Below are 17,660 nucleotides of genomic sequence, written 5' to 3' on the forward strand. Positions count from 1 at the left end.
TTTACTTTGTTGATAAAAGTAATGGCAAATTATATTTAATAGGTGTTGTTTAAATATTAGATAAAACTAATGATTATTTGATATTTACTTTGCTGATAAAAGTAATGGCAAATTATATTTAATAGGTGTTGTTTAAATAGTTTGGGGCCAATTCTATCTTTTCTCTTTTCGTCTCTTACTTTTGTTCATAATCAGTAATATTTTATGGTGATTAAGACTAATAATATAAGATAATAATAGTTTGAATATAAATAAAGAGGTAAGGTTGTAACAAAAAATGCATGGACCTGATGCTAATCTTTTAACGAAAAAAGTGAATATAACATAATCTGTTATCAATAGAAAGCAATGTTACATAATAACCAACTATAGTGAAAGGTACAAATAAAAAAAGGCATATAACAGAGATTAGGGTAAAATGTGTAAAGAGACGGTTAAAGTTAGTGAAGAAAACTTTGAATCTGCCAAGAAAATGCTACTGATATAAGTAACACATAAGGATTTAGAAGGAATATATATAAGGATATAGTATTCAGGAACTAATATTACAACAAAAATGCAAAGATAAATTCAGCATTGAGGCAAAATTCTTTGACCAATAGTAACATAATATGACAAAGTACTGAATAGCGAAATCAAAAACCGACTTGGACTGTATCATTAGATGCAAAAACGAATAATCGTTAAATTAGGACTATCTCTATTTGTTGTTCTCCTTCTTGCTGAACTTTTAACATTTGATCAAACTTAGTTCACCGACACGTACGACACCTATTTGTTGTTCTCCAACTTGATGATCTTTTTCAATTTGGTTGAAGATAGTTCACCGTCACGCACAGATGTCGATTCGCTGGAGCCATCATGATTCTGCCTTTTTGCAGTGGGTGTTAGAGGCTCCGGGTTATGCTTAGATGTTATTTCCAGGTCCTGTAAACAAAACATAAAAATAACTTATGAATACAATTTGTTCATGCTGGTTTATCAAACAGTTCATGCGTATAATATGGAAAATGATACATACCGTAAGAACGTCACAATCATCTGCAGCATCAGTTTTGGCCTCATCTACGCTCTCTTTAATCTGCAGAATATAAACAGAAGATGGGAGTTGCGTATCAGATTCATTATCAAATAACTAAAGTTGCAATTTCTGAGCATTAGTATTCTAAAGATTCATGAAATATACCTGTAGTGGGAGTGGTGTACCGGATGGTTCAGAATTCACGACCTGAGTGTATAAAGAGAATTAGTTCCAGTATCAAGGTAGATGATGTTAATAGCAATAACAAATGCGTTTTGAGTATAGTTATACCGGAGTGTCCGTCCAAGGAGCCTTAAATTGTTTAACGAACTCATCATCTTTTATGAACATAACAACCGAGGCGCTGTCCCAGCTGGGCTGCCATTTAACCCTTAAAGCAAGATGCAAGTCCAACATGGCATCGAGAGCTAATGGGAATTCTAATGGATCTGTGATACCAGCCTACAAAACAAATATACAATGTTAGCAATGCTCAGCCACAGAAGTTAAAAACCGTATCGATAAATTTTGTATGAAGACCGAAACCGTTATCATTGTTTCCCGCATTTGAGCAGCCGATAGATGTAAGATTTCGGTACATTCTCGATCCCAGAAAATAAATTTGCAAGAAGTTTGGCCATCAAAACCTTCAACTTCGATCTTATACATGTTATTGGTTAAATGGATTAGAAATGAATGTTGAAAAATCATGATCATATATTGTACTGAATAGGGCAGAGTGAATGAATCTTACTTATAGATTTCCGCCTCAGTAAAATGTCCATTATCACATTTGTAGGGAGGTTTGTCACCGCGAACAGATTTAGTGCATTCATGACAGCACTGGTAGTACCATCCGTAGGACGAGGCAATAAGTTTTCTCGTTTTTGCATATGTAGCACAGAAAGTAATCTGCATGAAAAAAATAACATGAATTAGAAGAAATCATATATTTAGTCAAAGAGCTTCAGAATACGTAACGCTACCTCGCGGAATGTTTTCATCTGACTGAGTGGTATAGAAACAGCCCCGTTAAGCAACTTTTGAGCACGACTATTTCCAACATTTTCATTTGTCGAAGTGCGGGAGTATTGTTGAGACTGAGAGGTTAGTTGTGTGGAAACAATACGCAGTGAATCCTTTGGGAAACTGCATGAGGAAATCAGAATCAATATCTATAATATAAGATTAATCAAAATTAAAAGACATCGAGACCATATGTATCATGGAAGCCACCTGTTAAGGAAGTCCTTGACACAAGGCAATTATGCAATGATAAGGAGCTTGGTAACATGGAATGTGTTGGTAACAGACAGTGGGTATTGGCCTAAATGAAAAAAGAACAATGCAAACAAATTACCACAACATCAGACGTAAGAACTGAACATTAAAAAACAAAACAACGTACCAGCTTCTTTAACTTTTGCATACTGAAGCAAAATAACGGTCGGGTCACATGTCGCAGGTTTCTCCTTGTTAAACTTAAAAAACGCTTTGGCGTAGTCCTCCCAAAGGGTGCAATTGATGGTGTTGTTGCTGCAGACATACAATGGGGCTGTTATTAGACATCAAATAGACTCAAAATGGCAAAACGAAGCATGGTCGAACCACATACCTTGAATCTTTTAGCAGAAAATTAACCTGAAGTTTTCTCCCCCCACTTTGTGTTTGTTGATACCCAATGCTCTCGAGCATACCAATAACGTCTAAGGAATTTTTGAAAATGAAGCACATAAGAAATTGAGCTAATATATAATGCGAAAAGAAAAGGATATAAGAATGTAGTGTTACCAATGAGCACATTCTTCTGAAAGTTGCCGCTTATGATGTCGGGGAAACTGGTGAAAGTGCGTGGTTTTGGGGGTATGTCGTGTTTGTCAACATCACCAACAGCAGTTCCTCCCGTAAATTTCACAAAGAACTTGTGGGAGCATGGTTTGAAAAGTAAGTTATTTGGTTGCACTGCAAAATTTGACACGGTATACGTATGGTCCACCTCAAACTTCTCATTGTATGCGGCCATGCATGCAGTTGGAACAATCACGTGAATGTCACACCCCTGGGAATATACAAAAGGTTAAATGCAGACCAAAGTAGAAGCAATAAATAAGAAATACATAATATGTAAAATAGAAGCAAAGCATGAAAAACATGTAGAAAACGTGTTGAAACATAGAAGGCAAAAGCTGTTAAACATCAACAGCATGAATCACATAGGCAAAAAGTTCACAAAAACTATCAACAACACAAAGAACATGGTAGATGTTAGCTAACTGGAAACGCAAAACATAATCTTAAAAACACATCTACAATATAAACAATCAAAAGTTGAACACGACGATAAACAAAACAAAAAATTAAAAAACCCTATGATGATTTAAGTAAAAAAACGCAAAGATTGAAGTCCACAGATGTATTCGTTTACCTCTTTGTCTTGAAAGATCATCTCAAAGTGCTCCTTGTTGTTGGATACTACCTTCCATTTGTGGGCAACTCTGACCGCCACCTTCCACAACTCCTTGGTGTCGTTGATGTCAATAATCTTCTCCATCGGACGAGCCATTTAGAAGTAGATGTTGAAGATAATACAAAAAGGTTGAAGACGGCGGGAGGTTGAAGGCGTAGAGGGAGGAAAGGAAGGTTGAAGACGGCGGGAGGTTGAAGGCGTAGAGGGAGGAAAGGAAGGTTGAAGACAGAGGAATATGTTGAAGATGGAAAAGGGTTAGAAAATGAGCTCCCGTTGCACAGGTTGAAGGAAACGAAAAAAAGAAAGTGAAAGGATTTGAAAAGACATTAGAGTGGGTATAGGGGAAAGATCATATCTCTGTTTCCAAGAAAGATATATCAAATATATTTGCAAAAGGTATTAATTGGAATTGTTGTGCTCACGTGAACTGATAGGCTTTAGGAAAGAAGAAACAGGTTTTAGAAAATTAGAAAATAGGAAATTAAAAAGAAAGCCAAGCAAGGTGTCCATGTGGCACATTACAGGAGCAAAGGGGCAAAAATGTATTTTCCAGAGCAGTAAACTTTCTTATATTGTAGATTTGGGCTTAGAAAAGGGGTGTTATGTAACACCCCTTTTCTAAACCTAAATACTCATGTAAATAATCAGAGTAAATAAAATGCATAACACAAAAGGGTGTCACATGTCGTTTTCCAAACACAACTGGAAAACCAATAAACCAAAACATCTCAAATAACAGATACCCTTGGTCATAAATACATAACACATATTAAACATTACGTTTCTCACATCAATACATACAACATCAGAAATAACATTACTCATGTATTAGCAAATGATCATATCCCATACTATAATCATGTCTCAATAATATTCATCAGGATCATCACCAAATACCAAATCCAAAATATTAGGAACTAAGGCCGCTCAACAACAAACATTATCTCAAAGATACAAAGTCAACAAGTAAGTATCATAATACATCTCAATAACAAAACATGAGTTCGACACTAAAAACCCCAAAGTTTTACATGAACAGAGCATCGACTCACTACCTAATCAAATGGAAAAGACCAAACTAGGCTTCTCCGATATCCTCGTACAAAGAACCACTATCTTTAGTACCTGAGCGATGTCGCATAGAACATCATTCCAACAGAAGGGTGAGACTTCACATCATCATAGAAATATGTAAGAATAAGTTATGCATAGCATACATATATAAGAATTCACCACACCTTACATAATCATGCAAATAGCGTTTTCTCAAGTCTATTTCACATATTCAATTATACAACAAAGCTCCAAGGATTAATCACCAAAAGAATACAAACACAATTATCACAAGTTCACATATCACATAACATCCATAAACATAATGTATGTGACTCAACAACAACAAATGCAACTCATGCATGTGGTATCAACTCTGTTATCCTTTCCAGACATACCGGGTCCATCTCCCAGACATATAACCTGCAAAAAGCATGTCCTCTAAGCTTTCAAGCCCCCTCTCTGATCTTGGGACAAGTCACTAGTCTCCGCGAGAACTAGCACCCATTTCCTATTGACACAAATGATGCATGTGCAACTCAACAGCAACATATTCAAATTAAGACCATCTCTCAATCTTAATAATATATGCATACCACAATAATCCATCTCATATGAATTACCCACCAAAAGTTACACAACATTCATCAAGTAATCATCCACAACAAGGTACATTCAAATAGCATATATTCATTTGCACACAATCATGAATCATATATAATTTACCATACCAACACATACTATTCACATTCCATTAAGCCATAACACATACTCACATAAATACATGTTATTATACAACCATATCATAATTAATCCATCAAGTGCCAAAAATTCTAGTTCTATCATAAGGATAATTTCATTAGCTTCCTAATGTTTCGAACGATACATAAAACGGAGATACGGATAAAAAGTCATGCCCTTTTGAAAATCACAAATCTGGCGATTTTCGCCCTGCGAAATCATTCACTCGCCCGACAACTAGTTCCAGAAAATTGGCCATATTTTCCCCCTCTCGCCCACTGGTCTCGCCCGACGAAGGCATCAGAGTGAAGACTCACTCAACGAAGCAGAGCACTCGCCCAACGAATCACATTAGTAGGGAAAATTCTGCTGTGAGTTCAGCTCCTTCCAAACCAAAACCCAATACAAAAATTACATGTTATAGGTCCAAATATTCTAATAAAACACTAGATTATCACCATACAATAAAAACCTAATGCATTAATCTTTATGGGTACTAGCCTATCACATCAATTTCTCCTATTTCATCATCAAATCCAAAGTCTCAAACCAAAACGTAACTATCAAATTAGGGAAAATGGAACACTCATTCCTAAACATACATACTACCCATTGCATATAATCACATACAAACATAATAATTGTAAGTCAAACCCTTACCTCTTGTAGATCTAGGGTTTCCTCTTTCTCCTCTTCTCTTCATTTCTCCTCTCTTGTTCTCTTATCTTGTTATCTCCAAAAAATGAAATGACAACATTCTATTCTCAAACCTTACTATCTTTTCTATTCTTAATGGGCTTACTCATTTAACACCTCCCGTATTACATCTATCACTACTATTTCAGGCCCAACTAGTTATATCCCTCTAATAACATAATTAACCCAAATATCACAAATACATACATAATTAAATATTTACATAATTATTATACCAGATAATAATTAAATAAGTAAATAATTAATAAAAACACCAAATAAAATAATTAATAAAATAACTAATAAAAATTATGATGTTACATGTTACATATGATATTGTTGATTGTTGTATTGGTGAATGATAACATGAACTAGGGTCAAATCCACCATGATTATGGGTTTGAAGGTCTAGGATTTATGAAGATTGTTGGGGGTATGATGAAACTTGGTATTTTTGTGTTAAGAATAATTAATCTATATTAGAACTAGGTTATTAGACTTTAAATCACAGAAAAATAATGATTAAAATCAGTTTTTAGGCAAAGGTTTGGGTCTGGTATGACGCAGGTCACGCGGGAATTTTTTGCAGAATCGTAGAGCCCGCTCTGAAAAATAATTTCCAGAAGAGAGCGTGCTTAGAGCGGTATATTGGTGCTTAATGTGGTCCCCAAAAATGAAAACTTACCGTGCATGTTTGGGTAGGTTTAGAAGGCACTTTGTATGTATTTCGGTACTGTGAATTCTTGTGTTATGTGCTTGAGTTTGGTGAATATTGTTGTGTTGATTGATAACATGATTATTCAATGGCTGTGTGTTGTGTTGACCAAGATGTTTATGAGGTTTGTATAATTAGAAATAATTATGCTTTGATATAACATGGTGTATGCTTTCTATGATGAATTGAAGTCGTTATGACGAGGATGATTATATAAGGATATTTGTATGATGATGATTATGTGATGGAGAATGTGTAATGTGTGAAACAAGTGATATTAAACATGCCTTAATGCACATACATGTTATGTCTAATATGTGTTGTAATGATGATTTGTGTAATTGAGATGATGACATGACGTTGATGAATACATGAATGGTGATGCCATTTTGACTAGCAGTGGTCGTTGATTTTATGATGTTGAGCATCATGCATTCATAGCATATTGTAGGACTAAATTCCATTGATGTTGTAGGGCATTTGGTCCAGTGTTGTTCTTAATCCCATTGTGTCGATTAAGTGCATTTTGTTGAGCTCTGGTTCCAAGTGGGAACCGGTCCTATGGTGGGATCTTTGGAGGATGATGACTGAGTCATCTGTGATGAATTGGTGCCACATGCACAAGTCGATAATGTTGCATTGCATTCTTTAATGATGTTTAATATATTGTGAATTGAATGATGTTGATATACTGTAAATTGAATAATGTTTGATTAATTATGAGGTGAATGATAAATTAGATGGTGTACATGATTGAATAATGTGATGATGTTGTGAATAGGTGATGATATGCAGGTGTGAGTAAGTATGTGTATATGAAGGATATGTCATATTGATATATGTGTGATTGGTTGATTGTATGCCACTGCTATATTTATTCCTTATGTCTTTTATAATAATTATAAAATACTCACCCTTTCTATCTGAATGTTGCCTCCACGTGGATAACGCGGAGGTAATCAAAAATAGTCCGTTGAAGCTTAAAGGATAGCTTCATGGAGTCTTTTAGTGTTTTATTTAGAGTTAAGAGAGTCTTGCTCTGATACGTAACATCGGGGTTGAGAACGTTGAATTTGAACTATATGTTCTTTGTTGGCATGTTGTATTGAGATGCTTTACTTTGTTTTGAGATACTCTAAGCATGGTTTATGTGTTATGAAGTGTGATGACATTTTACTTGAAGTATTAAATAAAGAATTTTTTGAGACTATAATTCCGCTGTGATATTTGAAGTTCTTGATGATATTTTCAATAAGTTAAATGTTTTAATTTTTGAGAAACCCGTGTTACAGGGAAGGACTAGTTATTGTGAATTTCTATGACCATGTGACACCCTTGTTGGTGATTCTTATTTGTTTTTAATTCGTATTATATTGCAAATATTCCTTGTGGGTTAGAAGGGTGTTACATATTGCATGCCTGGGTTTTATATTCATAGATTAGTTTATCGTTTATTGCAATGATAGTGATTTTTTTCTTAAGATTAGGTTTTGTTAGAAATAGGACCTAATCGAGCTTTAGTGATGATTAAAATCTGATAAATTTGTTGAGTTTAGAATTTGCGAATTGAATCATTGTATAATCATCTCCCGTAAATTATAGTGGTGGTATCGATTGAATACCTAGTGTATCATCATTAGTTCAAATTTGTGATTTTTGTACATTCAATATGTGTTTACATGTATTAATTTCTATTCAAGTATAATTCACTCTGTTTCGCTTCAAAACTTTTGTGCGCATACTCTAAAAAACCTCTGATATTTCGTTATCGGAAAATCCGCAGATTTGATTTTTGAATAGTCTATTCACCCCTCCCCTTCCCTCTCTAGAATGTTTTCTTACACCATATTCTCACCCAACAGATAGTCGGATTCGATTACTTTACCCAATGGATAAAGGCAGATTCGTAGCCAAAATCACGAGATAGAGAGCACTGTTTCTTTTGGTAGAGGATTATGTATAGATACAGACTTCTAGGGGCCATTGTCTCCGAAAATATTACCTAGTTCTCTAGTACAATGGTCAGTGTCTTCTGCAAAGACTTGGGAGTACAAACTAAATTTGTGTCCATTGTACACTGTGAGTGCACTTTCCTTTTAGAAACATTTTGAATGATGTAAAAACTAGGATACTTAGTATTTATGTATATTAGATCTTTCTCTCTATGTATAGATGTGCATTTTCATCTTAGGATACTTAAAATAAGGTTAGAAACATCTTTACAAGTCAAAATTATATTTTATGTGAAAAATAAGGTTATAGGTCGACTCCCACACTTTTGAGATAAAAAATACTGAAGGTTTTTTCAAAACCAAAGTTTCTTCCTTCTATGTGTCGACACATCCAAGTTATGGGTCGATACATACTGAAGGTGTTATAAAAATGAAATCTCTTCCTTCACATATAGATAATTTCCTTGGTGTTGAAATATTTCAAACTGTTTTTATTAAGATAATTGCAATCTATAAACTTTCAATTGGATTTATACATCAACTACACAAAGGAAAAATCAGCTTGGTGTTTATTGCATACCAGGTGATTGATAAATTCTCATGTGTTTGAAAAATCAGCTTGGTGTTTAAGATAATTTCCTTTGTTTCTTAATTTTATTGGAAATTGATTATTAAAGTGTAAAAGCATTCAAACGCATTTTAGAAAAACTAATTGATTCATTTTCTCATCATTGTGGTACTTTAAAATCATTAAGTTACAATTGAGTTTTTGCAATAACGATTTGGAATAGACAAGTGTCGATTCGGAACCGCTTTCGCTTACCATAGTAAATACTTTTAAAAACATAATTTTAATAAAAAAAAATTATTAGGGATCGATTCACCCCCTCTAGATTGTTATCTTCGTCTAACATACACCCTCAAGCCAACGATCGGCAAATAAAGTAATTTTAAAGGGACTCGAGAAGAAGCTTGACGATGCCAAAGGCCTATGGGCGGAACTACTTCATAAAATACTATGATCATACCACACCACTCCATATTCCACAGCCAAGGAAACTTCGTTTCCATGGCCTATGGTGCTGACAATGCTATCTATATAGATCGAAACACACTCGTGGCAAGGATCCTAGTTTAATGAAGAAGCAAATGAGATAGACTTGAAGACTCCATCAGACCTGACAATAACAACAACAAAATCAAAGAATTTTTCGGTCTTGCAGTTCATCCCAAAAATTGGTGTTTACGAGTATGCAATGGTAGCATATATGAGTTAGGTTTAGGATAAAACTTAATGAACAAATCCTTTTATAGTTAAATTTGGGTATCATACCCCTCGATTTTTAGAGAAACCGATGAAATAGGTTATTTAATAATTAAATTAAAACTAAAATTAAAAAAAAGACATCGCTTTTAAAGAAATAAAAACAAAAACTGCAGTCCCTGAATTGTTATATCCCTCGGTTTTACTACATAACCAAGGTATTAGACAGAATTTTTTTGAGAGAAAAAATTATGTAGTATGTCTAGTAATTTTAACAGATAATAAAGATGAAGATTTAGATGCCAGCTGTACTTAACATTAGCTCTAGTTAGTTTGATAGCTTCAGTTAAGTTAGTTACACTTCTACATATATATAGTGTAACTGTTGTAACTGATTAAACTAACAATGAATAACATAATCATCTTCTCCATTTTATCTTCTTCTTCGCTTTGATCATCAATGGTTCAAGATCTCTCCAATGGAGTTCACCATTGCTTAGATGGTATCAGAGCAGGTTCGACCTGCTCTGTTTCTGCTGCATACGATTGTTGAAACCTTCGTAAGTCTCTATCTTTCTTCTTTATTCAATCTTTATCTTCTGTGATTGATTCTTCTTGAATCAAGTTTGTACCTGTTCTTGTTTGTACGATTGATTCTTCTTGAATCAATTCTGTATGTTTCGATTCTTTCTCGAAACTGTGTTTTCTTGATTCGGCTCCTTGTTTCGTTTCTTCCTCGAAACAGTTTGTTATTCATTGTTCTTGAATTGTTATTCATTGTTCATCATGACGAGAGGTGGTGGTGCTGGTAGCGGTACTCCAGTTATTGATACTCTCGATCCATACTATGTTCATCCATCAGAAAACTCTGGAACTGTGTGTGTAACACCAGTGCTTTCAGAAGAAAATTATCATGCTTGGTCTATGAAAATGAAGAGAGCATTAGCGATGAAGAACAAGTATCAATTTGCTGATGGATCCATAGAAGTTCCAGATGTTAACGATCTCAATTTTAGAGCATGGCAAAGATGTAACAATTTGGTGCACACCTGGATTATCAATTCTATCAATCCTTCAATTGCACAGAATGTTGTGTTTATTGACAATGCTATTGACATGTGGAATGACCTCAAATATAGGTTCATGAGAGGTGATAGAATTCATGTTGCTCAATTGTATCAAGAAATTTCAAATCTGAAACAAGGAACTAGCAAAGTTTCAGATTACTTCACTGCATTGAGAAGTTTATGGGAGGAATTTGACCAATACAGACCTATGCCTAATTGTACTTGCAGAATAGCTTGCACATGTCTAGCTATGAGGGATAGTCGTGCCTATAGAGCTGAAGACAGAATTATTCAATTCTTGATTGGGTTGAATGAATAATACCATGGAGTTGTTTCTCAAGTTTTGTTAATGGATCCATTACCTCAAATTAACAAAGTTTTTTCAATGGTGATGCAGCAAGAAAGGAAAATATGTGGAAGTATCTGTATTGGTAACAATCCTGTTGATGATAATTCAGGCATGGTGAATGCTGCAGAATCAAGTAAACAGATAGCTCATGGAAGAGGTAGAGGGAATTTCAATGGAGGTGGACAAAGAGGAGGTCATGGTTCAGGCAGAGGAAGAGGCAATGTCAAAGTCTGCACCTACTGTGGTAAAACAGGTCACATCATTGACAATTGCTACAAAAAGCATGGATATCCACCAAGCTTTGGAAGAGGCAGTGGGAGCAATTCTTATGCCAATCAAGTAGCTGCAGAAGAGTCAGCTAACAAGTGCACCACTGAAGCCACTACAAGTGACAGCATGACTCTTACTAAAGAACAATATCAGAACCTGATGAATTTACTTGAGAGGAGCACTAGTTCTGTCAACCTAACAAAAGGAGGTAACTCTTTTCTTGCTAATTTTAGATGCAGTAGTAAATCCAATTGGATTGTGGATACTGGGGCCACACATCATATTTGTCAGGATCTCAATTGGTTTGTTAAGTATGGGGATATCAAACCTTTAATTGTTAACCTACCTAATGGAAGTTCCATAACTTCAAAAGTGTGTGGTAGTTTGCAACTGTCTAGCCAGCTTACCATAGAGAATGTCCTTTACTTGCCTCATTTTGAAGTAAACTTGATTTCAGTTTCAAAACTGTGTGCAGAACAGGACTGTCAAGTTGTTTTTGAAACTAATCAATGTGTGATACAGGAAAAGAAGGATTTGAAGAGGATTGGTTTGGCTAAAGAAATGGATGGAGTCTACTACTTAGGAGCAGATGAACCACACAAAGAGGTCACTTCTGCAGGACAAGTTTCAAGCATTGTAGTCAATGGAAATAAGACAAACAATGGAGTTTTATAGCACTTAAGGCTAGGGCATTTATCTTTTGACAGAATGAAATGTATGAAAAGTGTATATAGCTACATTTCTGATAGTGTCCATAGTGCTTGTGATGTATGTCATCTATCAAGACAGAAAACTTTATCTTTTCCAATCAGTAATAAAAATGCTTCTCATGTGTTTGAACTCATTCATCTAGATATTTGGGGTCCTTTCAACACTGTTTCTGTACATGGTTTTAAATACTTTTTGACCATTTTGGATGACTATAGTAGGCATGTTTGGGTTGTTATGATGAAGTCCAAATCAGAAACTTCCCAAAGGATCAAAGAGTTTGTTTCCATGGTAGAAACTCAATTTGAGAAAAGAATAAAGACTTTGAGAAGTGATAATGGTTTGGAGTTTCTAATGACACCCTATTATGCTTCCAAAGGGATAATACATCAGAGGAGTTGTGTTTACACTCCACAACAGAATGGCAGAGTAGAGAGAAGACATCAACACATCCTGAATATAAGTAGAGCCCTTATGTTTCAGGCTGGATTGGCAAAGAAGTACTGGTCATATGCAGTGTTACATTCAGTTTTCCTCATGAATAGAATTCCTACTAAACTACTCAACAATAAATCCTCCTATGAACTATTGTATAATGAGTTACCTAACCTTACTTCTTTGAGAGTTTTTGGATGCCTCAGCTATGCTTCTACTCTACCTGCTCACAGACTTAAATTTGACCCTCGAGCACGAAAATGTGTTTTCCTGGGTTTTAAGTCAGGTATGAAGGGTTTTGTGCTTCTTGATCTTTCCAACCATGAGATCATTGTGTCTAGAAATGTGAAATTTTTTGAGATGGAGTTTCCATGCCATGCTACTTCTTCTATAGAGACACCTCGCCAAATCTATGTTCCTCCTCACATTGAGAATTTGGCTCCTATTGTTTCTGGTTCTCCTGAGGATACCATGAGCATTTCAGATATTCAGGTAGACTCATCAATTTCTGGTAATTCTCATGAAGTTGAATCTGATCCTCTAGGTCATAATGACTCCACACCTTCTGTTGTGCCTAATAGGGACAATAGTCACTCAGAAAATACTGCCCCTATTGCTCTTAGGAAGACTAGTAGGAATGCTGCTCCCCCAGCTCACTTGAAGGATTATATTTGCAGCTCTAGCACTGCCTCTCCATGTCAATACCCTATTCAAGATTTTCTATCATGCTCTAACATTTCACCATCGCATCAGGCCTATATTCTATCCTTGGCATCTGAAACTGAGCCTACCAATTATTCTATGGCCTCTAAAGATCCTAGGTGGATTCAAGCCATGGAAACTGAAATTGATGCTCTCCATAGCAACAATACTTGGGAATTTGTGGATCTTCCCCCTAATACCTCTACTATTGGCAGTAAATGGGTTTACAAGATAAAAAGGAAAGCGGATGGTACCATTGAGATATTCAAAGCTAGGTTGGTCGCTCAAGGGTTCACTCAAACTGAAGGGCTCGATTATTTTGAAACTTTCTCACCTGTCTCCAAGCTCTCTACAGTCAGGGTTTTACTTGCTCTAGCATCCATCCATGGCTGGCATTTACATCAGCTCGATGTTAATAATGCCTTTCTCCATGGGGATTTACATGAAGCAGTTTACATGAAGATACCTCAAGGAGTGACTCCTTCTAAACCAGGTCAAGTATGCAAGCTTATCAAATCTCTATATGGACTAAAACAGGCGAGCAGACAATGGTTCGAGAAACTTACCAAATTTCTTCATTCTCAGGGATTTGTCCATGCTCATGCTGATCATACCCTCTTCATCAAATCAGATTCCACGTCTTTCATAGCACTTCTTGTGTATGTGGACGACATTATCCAGGCAGGTACCTCTTTGCAAGTCTTTGATGATTTAAAGGTGGCGATGAACAAAGCTTTTCGTATTAAGGATCTGGGCCAACTGAAATTTTTTCTTGGCCTTGAAGTGGCTCAATCCTCTTCTGGGATCACTCTTTGTCAACGCAAATATTGTTTGGAGCTTTTGAAAGATGCAGATCTCATTGGTCGTAAACCTGCCTCGACGCCTTTGGATACCACAACACGTTTGTCCCATGACTCTGGTTCAGCTTTTGCTGATGTGACTGCATACAGAAGACTTGTTGGTCGTCTTATCTACTTGACCACGACACGTCCTGACATTGCTTTTGCAACACAACAACTAAATCAATACATGAGTGCTCCTACCGAATCACATTACAAAGCTGCTTTGCGTGTTCTGCGCTATCTCAAGAGATCTCCTGCACGTGGCATTTTTCTATCTCACTCTTCTGAACTCCAAATACTTAGCTTTAGCGATGCTGATTGGGGTGGGTGCATCGATACTCGCAGATCTATTTCTGGCTATTGCTTCTTCATAGGCAACTCATTAGTCTCTTGGAAATCAAAGAAACAAGTTACTGTAAGCTGCTCATCTGCTGAAGCTGAATATCGGGCACTGGCTGCTGCTACTCGTGAGCTTCAATGGATGTGTTTCCTTCTTCAAGATCTCAAGCAACAACCATCTCGTCTCCCCGTTCTCTACTGTGACAATCAAAGCGCTCTGCACATCTCAGCCAATCCAGTGTTTCATGAACGTACCAAACACTTGGACATTGATTGTCACCTTGTTCGTGAGAAACTCCAAGCTGGTCTCATGCGTCTCTTGCCGGTTCCTTCTCATGCACAAGCTGCAGATGTGTTCACTAAGGCACTTGGTCTTAAACCTTTTTTCAGTTGCTTGTCCAAGCTTGCTTTGGTAGATATATACCAACCTCAAGCTTGTGGGGGGGTAACAGATAATAAAGATGAAGATTTAAAATGCCAGTTGTACTTAACATTAGCTCTAGTTAGTTTGATAGCTTCAGTTAAGTTAGTTACACTTCTACATATATATAGTGTAACTGTTGTAACTGATTAAACTAACAATGAATAACAGAATCATCTTCTCCATTTTATCTTCTTCTTCGCTTTGATCATCAATGGTTCAAGATCTCTCCAATGGAGTTCACCATTGCTTAGAAATTTTACATCAATTTTTTATTGGGTAAGATGTAAGGATTGTCATAAAATTATATTATTTATAATAGTGAATAAATATACACATAAATTTAATAAATGATGCGTATAACTATGTATATTAACTATCTTGTTTTTCTATTGCTGATTTAGCTCCTGTCAAATAAATCCCAACAATAAATGCAAGTTGGCAGAAAAGTAAAAAAAAAGAGTGTGTGTGTCGCTTGTGTGTAACCACAAAGCGTAGGAGTTATCTTAGATGAAATAATTACTTGTAAATATATAAGAAATTTCAAATAAGTATTAAAAACATGTAATTATCCTGAAATTATAAACTGAAATTACTAACAATCCTTTTATGAGTAATATATAGGAACCTACTCATTTTGATTGTGGCAAACTCATCCTTATTTGAGACAATGCAAAATACTTATTTATCATACTGGATCACACACAATCTAATATAAACTGCTTGTAATGTGAATCATATAAATTCACAGAAAGATGAGAAAAATTTATTAATCATTTAATGGTAGTGCTTTGACATGCCATGAGAAATAAATTTTTGCGAAGTAGTCAACATTTGGTAGTACTTTGGACATGTGTACGGTATGTATTTTTGTATGGAAGGTTGTATATCAACTTATTTTAATAATTTTTATTTAATACTATTTCAATTAATTTGTACGGTATCTTTTTCAGTTTTAATTAATATAGAAAAATTTAAAAAAAGGAAAGTGATATATTAACATAAAATAATTTATAAAAAAGAAAATACTAACATAGAAATATTATTAACATAGAAAAACTTAATAAAAAAATTATTAACCTAGAAAATAATTTTAAAAAGGTAAATAATAACATAAAAAAATTATTACTGTTGAAAAACTTTTAATGTTAGATTAGGTCTTTTTGTTGTTTGATTTCTTTGTTTTTGGGGTTGGCAGGATCCTAGCGATCATCCTATACTCAATTGCAGTTTTTTTTTGTGGATATAATCAAGTCTTTTTTTTCCGAAAAAAAAACTTTTAAAAAAGAAATAATAACATATAAAAATATTATAATAGAAAAATTATTAAAAAGGAAAATAATAGATGATAGAATATAAAAAAAATAAAGTACCAGTGTTTCATTGTATTTGAAAAGAGTGTCGTACGTGTATTGTGACCACTAAATTTTTTCTTTATTGTAAAAAACGGGAATTTGAATATTAATATCTAAACATCATCATAAATTGAAACTTTTGTTTTCATATTGATTCGTTGACTGTGACGATCGATGCTTACAACTATGAAAATAAAACATTTATGAGATAGAAATTTAAAAATTTAAAAATTTAAAAACTAAAAAATAATAAAATAGTAAAATAATAAATAAATTTATTATTTATTAAAATACTCCAAATTTTTATATACTTTATTGTTTAGTTAGTCTTAAAAATTGTGTATTAGTGTTTGAATGATAAAAACATATGGAATTAAAAATCAATAAGGTCTAAAAATTTGTAAATAATATAGTAAATCAAACTTAATAAATTATTTAAAAAATATTAAATAAAATAGTAAAACAAATTAAAATAAAAAATGTTTTATAGGTTGGTTCGCCAATCCACGATCTCATTAGTAAACGTAATAATTTGACTTTTAAGTTCAATGGTCTACGTTGACCCATCTTGTTTTGTCTTGCAAATCATTCCTATTTTTCTTATTTCATCAAATGCGAGTTAAATGATGGAATAAGGGTTTCCTTTTGGCTCAACCACTGGCTTGGCAGTTAATCGTTGAAGGATGTTTTCCTTGAAGTTTATGTTGTGGCGACAAATACTTTTATTTTTGTTGCAGATGCGGGGGAGTGGGATGGAGGGTTGTGGTGCTAGAATTTTCAGGATATTGTGATAAACTAGAATGCTGCTGACATGATTCAATTGGAGGAAGTTTATTATCTGTTATTAAATGCCGAGTTAGTGCAGAATGTGGCAGACGAGTTCGCATGGACATGTGAAGACAATGAGGTGTTTTCTGTTAAATCTTGCTTTAAAGCTTTTACTCCAAAGTCAATTGATGGGTTGGTGATGGAAGAAATGCGATCTACTCTCTTTTCTTTAGAAGGCGCTATTGAGTAACTGAATATGAAATAGGATCTAAGAATTATTCTTCATTCATTGATGATAAAGAGAGAGTACAGTTGCAGTATATATAACTGCATCACTGAGAAAGTATCAAAACGAAAAAATAAGGGGCATGAGAAAAGTGTGAAGAGTGGCATACCACGTGCTTCATATGAAAAGAAAAATAATAAAACAATACAAACAGAAAATACTAATTATACTGGACCCACAATATCCGAATAATAATTTGGTAGCCTTCC

At 34.6% G+C, this 17,660-nt stretch overlaps 1 protein-coding gene across 1 annotated transcript; it reads right to left on the minus strand.

Moving 5' to 3' along the window:
- Positions 1–1,771: 1,771 nt before the first annotated feature.
- LOC131646465 (uncharacterized) lies at positions 1,772–3,584 on the minus strand. Its single transcript, XM_058916492.1, has 8 exons — positions 3,447–3,584; positions 3,217–3,294; positions 2,813–3,080; positions 2,637–2,727; positions 2,430–2,557; positions 2,336–2,348; positions 2,008–2,170; positions 1,772–1,933 (listed from the first exon to the last, which is right to left on the minus strand). Exons 1-8 carry the CDS (start codon positions 3,582–3,584, stop codon positions 1,772–1,774), a joined length of 1,041 nt encoding a protein of 346 aa, XP_058772475.1.
- Positions 3,585–17,660: the final 14,076 nt, after the last annotated feature.

Source organism: Vicia villosa, linkage group LG2, assembly GCF_029867415.1.
Source record: "Vicia villosa cultivar HV-30 ecotype Madison, WI linkage group LG2, Vvil1.0, whole genome shotgun sequence".
NCBI classification, from domain to species: Eukaryota; Viridiplantae; Streptophyta; class Magnoliopsida; order Fabales; family Fabaceae; genus Vicia; species Vicia villosa.

Coding starts and splice junctions, on each gene's coding strand:
- LOC131646465 (XM_058916492.1), bottom strand. CDS start 3,584: ATGGCTCGTCCGATGGAGAAGATTATTGACATCAACGACACCAAGGAG. Junction 3,295..3,446: donor TGATCTTTCAAGACAAAGAG/GTAAACGAATAC, acceptor TTGCGTTTCCAG/TTAGCTAACATCTACCATGT. Junction 1,934..2,007: donor AGATGAAAACATTCCGCGAG/GTAGCGTTACGT, acceptor TTTTTCATGCAG/ATTACTTTCTGTGCTACATA.